This window comes from Sciurus carolinensis, chromosome 17 (genome assembly GCF_902686445.1).
Source record: "Sciurus carolinensis chromosome 17, mSciCar1.2, whole genome shotgun sequence".
In the NCBI taxonomy this organism is placed as follows: Eukaryota; Metazoa; Chordata; class Mammalia; order Rodentia; family Sciuridae; genus Sciurus; species Sciurus carolinensis.
Window position 1 is genome coordinate 21,465,101 of NC_062229.1, and position 12,713 is coordinate 21,477,813.

The 12,713-nt window shown below is 53.6% G+C and overlaps 1 protein-coding gene and 1 pseudogene across 1 annotated transcript; one reads left to right on the top strand and one right to left on the bottom strand.

Moving 5' to 3' along the window:
- Positions 1–1,826: 1,826 nt before the first annotated feature.
- Positions 1,827–8,340, top strand: Niban3 (niban apoptosis regulator 3). Its single transcript, XM_047531885.1, has 11 exons — positions 1,827–2,235; positions 2,799–2,914; positions 2,989–3,093; positions 3,218–3,380; positions 3,622–3,812; positions 4,393–4,551; positions 5,384–5,500; positions 5,578–5,685; positions 6,342–6,459; positions 7,762–7,845; positions 7,972–8,340. Exons 1-11 carry the CDS (start codon positions 2,076–2,078, stop codon positions 7,992–7,994), a joined length of 1,344 nt encoding a protein of 447 aa, XP_047387841.1. The 5' UTR covers positions 1,827–2,075; the 3' UTR covers positions 7,995–8,340.
- Positions 8,341–12,069: 3,729 nt separating this feature from the next.
- On the bottom strand, positions 12,070–12,344 carry LOC124968228 (DPH3 homolog; annotated as a pseudogene).
- Positions 12,345–12,713: the final 369 nt, after the last annotated feature.

Below are 12,713 nucleotides of genomic sequence, written 5' to 3' on the forward strand. Positions count from 1 at the left end.
ACTCGGGTCGCGGCCTGTTGCGCTGCGTGGGTGAACGAGGCCAGGTCGGCTGGGATGGAGGTGGGGGAGATCACGGGTGCCCTGGACTTGCTTTCCACCTCTGTGAAACGGGGCGACGGTGGTCCGTGCTGCGCAGGGCTTGGGGGTTTGGTGGGAGATTCTCCCCAGGACCAGAGTCCAGTTCAGCCCGGGGGGCGGGGCGCTGGGGCTGGAGGGCGGGGCCCTGGAGGGAGGGCGGGGCGCTGGGGCGGGAGGGCGGGGCCCTGGAGGGAGGCGGGGCAGGGACGGTGTTTTCTGGGTACAGAAGCCGCCCCTTGATTCTGCAGGACTTTGAAAATGGGGCCCACGTGCTCGGCTCCACCGCTCTGACCGGGTACACGCTCCTGACCTCGCAACCTGAGTACCTCCGCCTTTTGGACGCACTCTGCCCAGACTCCTCGGGTAAGGCTCCTAGAGTCCCCCAAAGCAGGTTTCTCGGCTCAGAACCGTGGCTTGGAGCCAGACCTTTCTTTGCTGGTGGGGACCACCCTGCCTGCACCCCAGGAGCTGAGCAGCACCCCTGGCTCCACACACTCCATGGCTGTGGCAACCCCCCTTCCCGGGTGTGGTAACCAACAGTGTCTCCAGATGTCGCCAGAGGTCCCCTGGCGGGCAGCATTGACCCTGAGTGAGCACTCCCACTCTGGGAAGAAAAACCCCAAGCTCTCCAGGGCTGAGACGAGCGGTGAGATCACCAGAGCGGGACCAAAGTAGCAGAGGGTAAAAGTCATAAAACCCAGTGTCAGCGGGCTTGTGGGGAGATGGACACTGGAGGCAGACGCATCCCTCCGCTGAGGGCTCTTGTGTGCAGCGTTAGCGTGTGGGGGTGTCCCCCTCTCTTTCTCCCTCTCTCTTCCTCTTCCTCCTCCAAGATGGTGCAGAAAAGGTTCAGGGGAAGAAGCGGCATCCCTGGGCCAGTGTGTGGTTGGGGTGCTATCTTGGGCCTGACCAGCCGACGTCCTTGTCACCAACAGTCCCATTTCACAGATGAGGATGTTAAGGCTGAGGAGTGTCCCATGGTTAGTAAGGCACAAAGCCAGACTTCCACCCTCTGCTTCACCACTGAGCCCAACCTGCCGGCAAACGATGCAGATGTAGCACAGAAAATAGCCGCAGAAACGTGGCTCTGGTTCAAGACAAGTACCCATCCTTCCCGGGTTGATTGGACAAACGATGGCTGTCCCTGAGGAAGGGAAATTGCACCTGCCCAAGAAGCTCCAGACACATCAAGGAAAAACAGCCAGTGGCAGACCAGAGGACCCCATCTTGTTACCAAGGTGCATTCCACGCATGTGCATGAAGATTTAATTTTTTAATTTGTATTTATTTTGCAGCGCTGGGGGTGGAACCTGGGCCCTCTTGCATGGTGGGCAAGGGCTCTGCCACTGAGCCACGCCCCTGGCCCACGCGCAGATTTCAAAATCCGGATCACGTCCAGATCTCTGAGCGGAAGGAGCAAGAACTTCCACTCTCGATCTGGGGATCTTTTCACGGTCTGGATGTATCACACTGGAAATTACAGAATACTGAGGACTTAGGAGAGCCCAGATAAATTCACCAAAAATAAGTACATTCCTTTTATCCAACTCGGAGTTCTAGGTCATCAGTATCATATTAAGTCCATTTTACAGGCAAGAAAAAATCGAGGTTTAGAATGAGGAAAAAGTGTGTCCTATTTGTGGAGCCCAGAAAATGGTTCCGCCAGGTTTGAACGGAGGCCTGACTGACTCCAGAACCCCGCAGAAAGAAGACAGCTGGGATCGATTGGCGATGGCTGCCTGGAGGCTGTTGAGGAGGAAGCTGAGGCTGGGGGAAAGTGCTGGGATGGATTGGTGATGTCTGCCCCGGGCGTGCGAGGGAGGAAAGCGCCCTGCCTTAGGAGGTTCTGAAGTGAGGACAGTGGCAACCCTAGTGACAACCCTAATGACGTGGTTCACACTTATTGAGCGACTCCCTGGCCTGGAGGCTGCCCTCTGTGTTTTGTGGGTATCTTTCAGTGATGATTTGATTTCTTCTGTCTGCTTTCAGGGGACCATATGCAGGAAGAGACTGACCCCCTCTTGGAAGAGCCTGTGAGCTTCCCCCTATTCCTGCAGCACCCCTTCCGCCGGCACCTCTGCTTCTCTGCAGCCACCAGGGAGGCACAGCGTGCCTGGCGGCTAGCCCTGCAGTGTGGCATCCGACTTCGGGGCACAGGTCAGTCGCAGGAAGTTTTAGGCAGCAGTGGGGTTCAGGGTTTGGGGTCAGATGACTCTCTAATGGTGGGACATTTTCAAGTCTCAGTTTTTTATCCATAAAATGGGTTGAGGAGAAGACAAAGGGGACACCTGGGCTGTGGTGGAGTTACAGACCGTGCCCTGTGGGAGCTCAGCCCCTGGGGGTCAGGGGGGGCTTTCCAGAGGAGGGGATGTCGAAGCCGAGGTCCAGAAAAGACAGAGGCTCAGCCAGGGGAAGAAGGGAAACAAGATGGGCACATACAGTTGAACAGGTTGTTGACTGCACAAAGGTACCCCCCCCCCCAGGGGCAGCTGGGGTCTTCTCTGGCGGTTGCCCAGGGGTTTCCCGTTCCTAAATCGAATAAAGGTGGCTTGTGGGCTGGTGGCGGTCCTGCAGGAGTGTTTTCTGCGGGAGGGTTCTGCTTATGCAAAGAGCCGGAGGCGGGTGAAACGAGGGTGTTCCTGGTGAGGTGAGGGGCTTCCTCCGGGTGTTGGGGAGCCAGGCGGGGGAGGGGTGGGCGTGACTGCGGCGCCGCCCCTCAGTCCTGCAGCGAAGCCAGGCCCCGGCTGCCCGGGCCTTCCTGGACTCCGTGCGGCTCTACCGGCAGCATCGAGGCCACTTCGGCGAGGACGACGTGACGCTGGGCTCGGACGCGGAGGTCAGTGGTCCTCGCGCTCGCCCAGGGCCGCCCCGGCCACCCCGGCCCGCCTTGCTCCACGCCCTGTCTTGCAGGTGCTGAGCGCGGTGCTGCTGCGGGAGCTGCTGCCGGCGACGCGGGCCCAGACCCTGCCGGCGCTGCGGGGTGCTGGCCGCGCCCGGGCCTGGGCCTGGACCGAGGTACGCGAGGCGTAGGGGCCGGGAGGACGGGATCGGCGGGTGGCCCAGGTTCTCCGTGCCCGCCGCTGTCGCCTCACTCTCTCCGGGTCCTTGTTCCTCCCGCACCGCGTCCTGTGCTGGGCAGCTGCTGGACGCCGTCTACGCCGCCGTCCTGGCTGGCGCCTCTGCGGGGCTTCGCGCCTTCCAGCCCGAGAAGGACGAGCTGCTGGCGTCCCTGGAGAGGACCATCCGCCCGGATGTGGACCAGATGCTGCAGCTTCAGGAGCGCGTGGCGGAGAGGCTGCGGGGTGAGGCCCGGGAGGCCGGGCGTGGGGGCGGAGCCACAGCGGAAAGGGGCGGGGCCCAGGTGCGGAGGGGGCGGGGCCTGGAGCGAGAGCTGGGCCTGGGCGGCTGGTGGGTCAGGAGGGTGGGGGGCCGACCCGCGGGGGGCGTTTCGGTCCACCACGCCCTGCTGAGCCCGGGTCCCGCCCGCACCCGTCCGTGCGGTGCTTTTGGAGGGGACCTCAGGCCGGTGCCTTCCACAAGCAGCGGATGTCCAGGCCCCGCTGAGGTCCTGCCTGCGCCGGAAGGTGGACATGCAGCTGTCCCAGGTCACGCAGGCGCTGCTGAGCACCGTGGACGCCGCGCTGGAAGCCGTGCGGACCCTCCTAGCCCAGGGCATGGACCGTCTCTCTCGCCACCTGCGTGGGAACCCCTCCGGCGCGCGGCTGCGCAGAGAGGTGAGCGCTCGTGGGCGCCCAGGCGTCTTTCCTGTTCAAAACCTTCTCTGAACTTTGAGGCCGCTCTTTATGTATTGTGGCCCTTGGTGGATGCGTCCTCATCACCTCGCGGCAGGCATTCTGGCTCCGTGAAACATGAGCGGAGCCGGCGCCGGGGCGCGCACCTGTCATCCCAGCTTCTCGAGAGGCTGAGGCAGGAGGATCGCCAGTTCAAAGCTGGCCTCAGCAAGTCAGCGAGGCCCTAAGCAACTCAGAGAGACCCGTCCCTAAACAGAAAATGAAAAGGGCTGGGGATGCGGCACAGTGGTTAAGCACCCCTGGGTTCAGATTCTGACCCGCGTGTGTGTCCATCTACCCTCATTCATGCCAACACCACTCGTTACCATTTTTCCAGGTTTTTCTACTTTCCGTCCGTCTCACCAGACCTCCTGTCACTTGCCGAGGTTTTGGTGACAGCTGAGGGGGATGTCTCCCCACTTGCACTTCTCCCTCAGCGAACTGGCCACGGGCACCTGGGCCCTGCTTTTCCATCTGCTGATGGCGACTCTCACCTGCCCCGCCCCGCCCCGCCCCAGCGCAGGTTTACGAGTTCGGGGAGATGCCGTGGGACCCGGAGCTGATGCAGAAGTGCTACCGTGAGGCCGAGCGCAGACGCGGGAGCCTGGCGCAGCTGGCAACACCGTTCGGCTTCCTGGGGACACAGAGCTTGGTGTTTGGGGTCCAGGATCTTGCACAGCAGGTGAGGCGGGCAGGAGGCTGTTGGGAACATGGCCAAGCGTGAGGCCAGGGTGAGCGTGAGAGCTGACCGTCCTCACCAGACCCCTGTGGACATGAGCTGGGGACCAGGGCTGACGTGGGCTGTGCAGGATGCCCCAGGAGCCCTGAGGAGCCCCAACCGTCTCCAGGGTTGGCGGGACTTCCCGGGGAGGGGAGGACTTCCAGACTGGGGCAGGGGCGGGAGATTTCCTGCGTGGAAGGGACGGTGTTGAGAGAACCAGTCCGTATTTCTGGAAAAATGAAGCAATTTTGAGAGAGTGTCTTACAAAAGAGGGTAAAAAGACAGGAGTTGGGCCGGGTGGGTGGGCAGGGCTTTGAATATGGGGCTGCTCTGTCCCTAGGGCAATGGAGAGCTGCAGCAGGTGTGTGAGCAGGGGAGGGGCATGACTGGATCCAAGGCTTAGGAAGCCCGGCCTGCCTCAGGGAGCACAGGCTGTTGGAGACAGGAGTGCAGGAGGCAGAGAGGAGGCCTGAACCAGGAGGGGGATGTCCATGGGAGAAATGGGAAGTGTTTGGAAGGCAGAGGCTGTGGGGCCTGCTGATGAACATGGTGCATGTAGGAGACGGATTAAGATGATCCAGTGCTGCCTGGTACAGTTGTTCAGTTTGCACACTGCACGAAACACTTGGCAGTGTAGTCGACTTGGGCTGGGCCTCCACTTCCCAGTCCCGGCGTCCTGGCACCGCCCCCTCTTCCTGAGAGGAGAGGCAGGTGGAGGAGGTGGAGGGGAGGTGGTCAATGCCCAGAAGGGTTGGGCTGGGCAGGCACGTCATCCCACCACCTCTTCCCACAGCTCATGGCCAATGCCGTGGCCACCTTTCTGCAGCTGGCTGACCAGTGTCTGACCACCTCCCTGGACTGCCACCAGGCTGCTGAGCAACTGGGGAGAGTTGGAGGGCGGGTGCTGAAGGTGAGGAACGGGGGAGGGCTGCGGTGGGCCAGGGTGCTGAGGTGGCGGCTGGACAGGCCACTGGGCGTGTCGTGCAGAAGCTGCGGTCGGACGGTGAGTCGGCGCAGCGGAGGTGCGTCCGGGGCTGGCTGCTGTGCATCTTCCTGCCCTTCGTGCTGAGCGAGCTCCAGCGGAGCGGCCGAGCCGTGAGTCCAGGGGGCGGGGCCAGGCGGACCTGCTCAGGACCCGCATCCAGGCCTCTGTAGAGGGGACAGAGCCTTCCTCCCTGACAAAGTCACTGTCATGATTACAGGATTTCTTCCCCGAATCCTGGGACTGGACCAGGTGGCTCTTCCTGGTCGTCTGCCTCCCTCATGACCCTTTAACTGCAGTGCGAGCTGGGCGGGTCCCGTGTTGCCCACAGCAGGTGGTGGAGGGAAGAGGCAGATGCAGAGGATGTGAGTTGCCAGGTGATCAGGAAGGGTCTCCCCGAGAAATGACACTTGAAAAGCAAGGAACTAACAGGACAAGCTGTGTGGCCTGGAAGGGTGTTCCAGGCAGAGGGCATAGCACGTGCAAAGGCCCTGAGGCAGGAGTGTGTCTAATTGCCTCTTAAAGGACCCATCTCTCATCACAGCATTGGGGATTAAATTTCTAACTCATGAACTCTGGGGGACACGGTCGAACCATAGCCTCTTGTTAATACTGCTCATCTGCACAACAACCCTAGGAAATAGGGTCACCGAGTCCATTTTACAGATAAGGAAACTGAAGCCTAAGTTCCCCCAGCTAATCAGGGCCCAAACCCATACCCTGGGTCTGCAGAGGTCCTGTCTCCAGCCTAGTCTGTAACCCACCACAGTTCCGGAAGCTGCCTGAGTTTGAGGGGGACATCCTTGCCGTGGGCAGCCAGGCCCTGACTATTGAGGGCATCTACGAGGATGTCATCCGGGGTGTCTTGCTGCAGAAGATCGACCAAGGTGAGCCCACCCTGCCCTGCGGAGCCTCAGGAGAGCGGCCCTGGCTGAGTCCTGCGCCCCACACCCCAGCACCTCTCATTCTCCTGGACACTTGCCCTTTAACCTAGGGTCGGGGTGGGGCGGAGGGTCCCAGGTGGAGGGGGGATGGGGCCTGAAGGAGGGGGATTAGAGGAAGGCGGCAGAGCTCAGCGCTGGGGACAGACGCCAAGTCAAACCACAACAACAGAGCCAGGAATGGACTTCGTAGCCCTTCATTTAAGAACCGCTTCCCTGTTCCACGCTGGGCAGGCGCTGAGGTCCCCGGGGTTCTCAGACTTGGGGCAGGCCCCTCAGGAGCTCCTGGGCTGGGAAGCGGCTCTAGAAACCTCCCCCTCCTGTCAGTTTGCTCATGAGCCCATGCCTGTGACCACGGGCCCTGTGTGTTAGTGTGTGTGGGAGGGGCAGCAGGTGATGGCAGTTCAGGGACGTCCTGGCATCTATGTGCCCTCTTGCTGGCACACAGGGTGTGAGGGGAAGGCTGGAGGCTGCTGGAGCAGATGGGCAAGGACTTGGATGACAGGAAGAGGAATTTGGACTTTATTGTCTAGGCAATAGGGAGCCATAGAGGGTGTGTGAGCAGAGAGTGAGAGCAGTCACACTGGAAGTTATGAAGGAAGCTACAGCCATGGTCCTGGGACAAAGAATGGGCAGAGGCAGCAGCCAAGGGGATGGAGCCCAGGAGTGAGGAGTGAGGTCAAGAACAGAGAGGAATCTCCAAAGAGCCTGTATTTGAAGGACACAGAGAGAAGGAGGGAACATAGAAGGTCAGAGAGGTGGCAGAGACCCAGAGACACTGAGATCTCAGGAGCCAGAGGTTCAAGGTGAGGCTGTCCTTGCCTGTGGGTGACCAAACAAGAACCAAGCTTCCTTTAAACAGCAGAAGTTTAAAAAAAAAAAAAAAAAAAAGACATTTTCTGACTGCAATTAAACCCAGAAACAGATGGCCTGGGTGAGTTTCTGAACCTAGAGGAGATATGTGTCCTTAAGGGTTCCATCGTCAATTGATTTCTGATGTCTGTTCAGATCAGTGTGTTGGAAGCAGGGTTGATGTCTCCAGGTTGGATGAGTGCGAGCATCAGTTAGCAATGTCTGCAGCTGGCACGGGTGTGGCAAGAGGCTCCCTGCCAGCTACTTGCTTAGGATTCCCAGTTAAGACCTCGCCTCCACCCTTGGCACTTGGGCAGCCTCTCTGGAAGAGTGCCTGGAAGCCCTTGGGTACCTGGGCCTCCCCAGATGCACCCAGGGGTTTATCTCTTACTTCAGAATTGAAGAAGGGCCTTGGCACCAGCGACACACCCTGCCCTCACGTTGACGACTCAGAGGCCGCATGGCACCAGGAGGGAGCGGGTACGGGCTCAGAGCCGGGCACTGCAGTGAGCTGCTAAGGGGCTGGGGCGGTGCAGGGTGTCTCGTATCCCGGCGAGCATGGCTTTGGGGCTGGAACAGCACATCTCTCCTCTCCTGCACTGCCAGGTGGCCAAGCTGGTGACGTATGAGGTGAGAGAAGCCACGTGGGACTCTGAGTTGCCGAAAGATCCTGCGGGTCCAGGTGCTGACATGCCTGTGGACTCAGCCCTGGGAGCTGAGCTGGAGCTGAGCCTCGACCCCGCTCATCTGGCCAGGACAGAGTGGGGTGCTCCCCACAGCTACTTCCCGTCTTCAGCACCAGAAGGGGAGGCTGTGGCCACGGGACCCTTGGGTTTATCATCAGCCAGGGCACTGCAAGATGGGCTTGGGGGGTCAATTTGTTACACAGCAATAGCTAACTAATACACTTCAGGAGCAGCATCCTGTCGCCAATTCCTGCAGATAAATGGATGCAGATTCACACTAACTGGCACAAATGGCTGAACAGTCTTGGACTTTTTTTCTTTATCTTTTCTTTTCTTTCTTTCTTTTTTCTTTCTTTCTTTTTTTTTTTTTTTTTTTTGGTACTGGGGATTGAACCCAGATGTGCTTAACCACTAAGCCACATCCCCAGCCCTTTTTTGTATTTTATTTAGAGACAGGGTCTCACTGAGTTGCTGAGTGCCTTGCTAAGTTACTGAAGCTGGCTTTGAACTCATGATCCTCCTGCCTCAGCCTCCCAAACTGCTGGGATTACAGGCGGGTGCCACCGCATCTGGCCCCTGAGACTTTTTAACTAGAACCAAACTATGGGGTGTTTTGTTCCTGGTCTTTCACACAAACAGCTAAGGCCACAGGGAATATTCTTGTACAGTCAGCTCTCTGGATATGTGGGATTCACATCTGGGAATTCAACCAACCATGGATCAAAAATATTTGAGAAAAAGTTGCATCTGACCTGAACACGTGCAGGCTTTGGCAGAACACCCATGGATTCCAGGGCTTCCTCATGCTGGGGGAAGCTCCGGAAGTGCTCTACCACTGAGCTACAATCCCAGCCCCAGACTTTTTGGTCATTATTTCCTTAAACAATACAATGTAATGACCATTTACTTAGTATATACATTGTATCCAATAAAGTCTACAGGAGGCAAATATTATGCCACTTTACATACAAAGCTTAAGCATCCAAGGGTTTTGGTGTCTCTAGGGGCCCCAGGAACCAATCCCCAGCAACCAAAGGACCACGTACATACTTTTCAAGCAAGCACAGATTAACCCCCCAGGGGAAATCTCAGGGTGTAGAGGAAGCATCTGTCCTTTCCTCAGTGGTCTCCAAAGCACGCCCCTGCAATCAGGCAGCTTAGCCAGTGTTTTTAGCTCCTCCTTCAAGAGCCTTCTGTTCCTGTCCTTACCCACTGATGGGGTTGCTCACCCATTTCTCTCACATTCTCATTACGTCCCCAGTCTGTTTTGCACCAGCCCCTGACGTGCTGATTTTTTGGGCACCCTTATGATACTCACCATTTTACAGATGAGGAAACCGAGGCTCAGCTTGCTCCAAGCAGCCAGGCTCCAGTGCTGGCATCTGCCGCCGCGCCCACTGCCTCCCCAGGACATTTGGAGCTGACTTTACCCGCAGGCCTCCTCGTGTCCACTGGCTGAACGTCTCTGAGTGGAAGTTCTGGGCCAAAGCTGACTGCAGAGGAACCCCAAGGAACCCCTCTGAGACAAGCTCCGGAGACCGTCAGCCCTCCGGACATGTGGGATTAGGCTTTTCTAAGCCCGTTCCTCTGGGAACACGGTGTCTTTTTATACTCCCATGGCTTGTGTGCACTTTGTACACATCTTTTTCCACACTAGAACTTTTTTTTTTTTTTTTTTGGAACTGAAATTATCAGATTTTATTTAGCATGCCAATACAATTTATCCTGGTAATAAATTAATATGTACAGTTAAAAAAGTTTGGTGCTATCTAAGAAAAATGCTTCTGAATGCATAAAATATACGCACAATCCTTTAAACAGTCAACTTAATTTTCAAACTCAGAAGTGTGGTAACATCAAGTCACTGATGAAAACTGGAGTTCCCATTTCCTGTAATTCATGATTCAGACAGTTTCGAGTTTATAAAGGTTTTAATTACCCATTCCATTCCAGTAAGCTCCCACAGCTGAAATGAGAACTGACAGTTGAAAACCTTCTGACCCCATCTCCTATACCCGTACAGGTGGGGGATCCACTAGCCCGGCTGGCCTCAGACTCCAGAGCTAAGCAGAGACTGGGTTAAATCAGTTCACAGAGGTGCTCCACAAATGTCTGTGGGGCTAAATAAGGCACAAGCATCACTCAGAACTCCAGTCACACCTGAAAAACCTTGGTTTTACTTTCTGCTTACTATAGGATTAATTCCTGGTATGTTCTTTCTCAAACTTAACACAGTTGCTTGAAAACAAAATCATTCTATTATTGCAGAATATCAACAATCACTGACTGCCAAAGCTGTTTATATTTCTTTCCTCCTGGGATGTTTGAACTTGGGCAACTTTTCTTCCTGTTCTATGCTCACAGTAGACCTACATTAAGATTGTCTGTTCATCGGCAGGAGAGAAAGTTTGTTAGCATCACCTATGATGAGCATGGGACAGTTCATTTCTCTTTGCAGATCTCTGCCACCAAAATCAACCTGTACCCTGCTCTGTTCATCTGAGCAGTCACTTTGCTTTTCAAAGAGTGTGGATTATTTCTGGGTTGATAGTGTTCCAAAGAGTCAATGAGATTTCTCATTGTATCACAAATACACCATATAACGTACCAATTACGTCTAGCATACAATTTTGATTTATTATGTCTCAACCTAATGCCTGCATATAGCCATGCTGCTGCAAGATTAAAAAATAAAAAAAAGTCCACTTGTTTTAATTTAAACTTCCAAGGAGTGTGTAGTTCATTGATCAATCAGTGCAGAACACTGATACTCTAGTATGCTTTTCTAATTACAGGAGCCACCCAAAACAACTTGCCAGTTATCAGTGCACTTTCATGTATGCAGCAAAGTTGTGTTTATAATGGAAATTTTCCAATTTTCTCATGATTCTAATTTCTTGCTATTCTCAGCACTCTAGCAAAGGAAGACCAGTAGTCTATCTTCATATATTTCTCTTCTCCATGGCAACACTTCTCTGTAGAAGTGCATGTTTGGTTTGGTTGCATGCTATAGAGGCTTATTAGATGTGTCCATATGGATGTATTTACTCAGAACAGTCCTCCCATTTTCAAGTTCATTCTCCATTGTAGATGCTTTACTTTTTAGTAGTGACACAATACTGTGATAGGCTAAAAGCACTGGCACCAGTCACAGAGACTTGGCCTTAATCCCTCGATGAACTACAATTTCATTAGCTTTATCAGAAAATAAACAAAAATCCAGATACAAAAATATTTGCTCTGATCTGGTAAAATAATTAAAGCATTCATTTACTAACTTGGCATGTTTAACTCCTCTCATTAACAACTTTGCTTCCTTTTTTTAAAAAATCTTGTCATGATTTTTAAGGAACATAAGGAATCACCACTTCTTTGACCATTTCACTTTAGACTTTTCTTCCTTATTCACTAACTTGTAGTGATGGAGAAACCATAGCCCATCTTTTCTCTTACTAGAACTCTGTGCATGAAGTGTAACACAAATGACATGCTAAACAGAACACGAACATTCTAATAATGGCAAGACTGGAGATACTGGCTTGGTGAGGGAATCCGAAGTGCAGTACTGATGAAGCAACCGATTTTCTTTAAGTTAGAATAATAAAGCTGATTCAAATTTCAAAGAAAGGGCTAATTTTAACCATCTTAGAAACTAATTAAAAATATAATCTCATTTTAACTAAGAAATCCTAATGACTGAGGTAGATGATGCTGTTATCAGATACAGAATTAGGTTTAAGGTATAAAAATGATAACTAAGGGAAAGAAAGCACTGATTTAAAATTATCTTCCTTTAAATTCAGGTGGATAATTAAGAATGCTTCCAATTCAATGTTCTAAACATGAAATCTGGGTATGACATGTCTGGGGCTCACTTCTCTATTTGAAGATGAACTCAGCAGTTGGTGAAAAGATACACATGAAAACAGAATGGCAATCCAGGAAACAGCTGTCCCCTTGAAAAAAAAAATCAGTTTCTCTACATTTGATATTTCCATCTGGGCTCATTCTTAACTATTCAGGATGTGGATTCCTGAAGGTTTCTGCAGCATTTTACTAATTCTTTGTTGGTTGAAGGGGCTGGGACTGTTTCTCCACACAAAAATTGATCTTTGTCATAAATCACTTTTATAATGAGAAAGCAGCTAGGACAGGTTGCCACGTCTTCCCCATTCTCCAAATCTTCCTTGGTGATGAAAAGTTATCCCCACACGGGCAGGGGTAGAAATAGGTTTCGGAGTCCTTGTCATATTGGAAGTCCTCGATCTCCACCTCGTCGTGAAACACCGCCATGGTTGTCGGGGACGGCAAAACACTGCCGCGCCGGCCGTCCTACAGCTCCTCTAGTCGGTCTAACTTTCTCAAGGCCGGCCCCAAACCGGCGTCGTCCCCACACACAGGTGCAGGAAGGGTCGCTTCCGGCGCTTAGATCTAGAACTTTTAATTAAAGAAAAAAAACCTGTTAATTTGATACTCACCTCATTGTCTTATTTTGAATTGCTTTGATTACTAAATTGAACTTAAAATATGTTTATTGACCATCTGTGATTTTTTGGGTCATTTTTAAGGGTAATTGTGTCTTTTACCTACTTTTCAGGATTGTAGAGTGTTTTCTTGTTGATAAGGAACTACTCTTTGTATATTAAGGATAGTGATGCTTTG

What these genes read in the sequence shown, in the direction of transcription:
- Niban3 (XM_047531885.1), top strand. Translation starts at nt 2,076, where the DNA reads ATGCAGGAAGAGACTGACCCCCTCTTGGAAGAGCCTGTGAGCTTCCCC. An exon ending in GGGCCTGGGCCTGGACCGAG is followed by an intron (nt 3,094 to 3,217) that starts GTACGCGAGGCG and finishes TGTGCTGGGCAG; the next exon opens with CTGCTGGACGCCGTCTACGC. An exon ending in ATGGCACCAGGAGGGAGCGG is followed by an intron (nt 7,846 to 7,971) that starts GTACGGGCTCAG and finishes CTGCACTGCCAG; the next exon opens with GTGGCCAAGCTGGTGACGTA.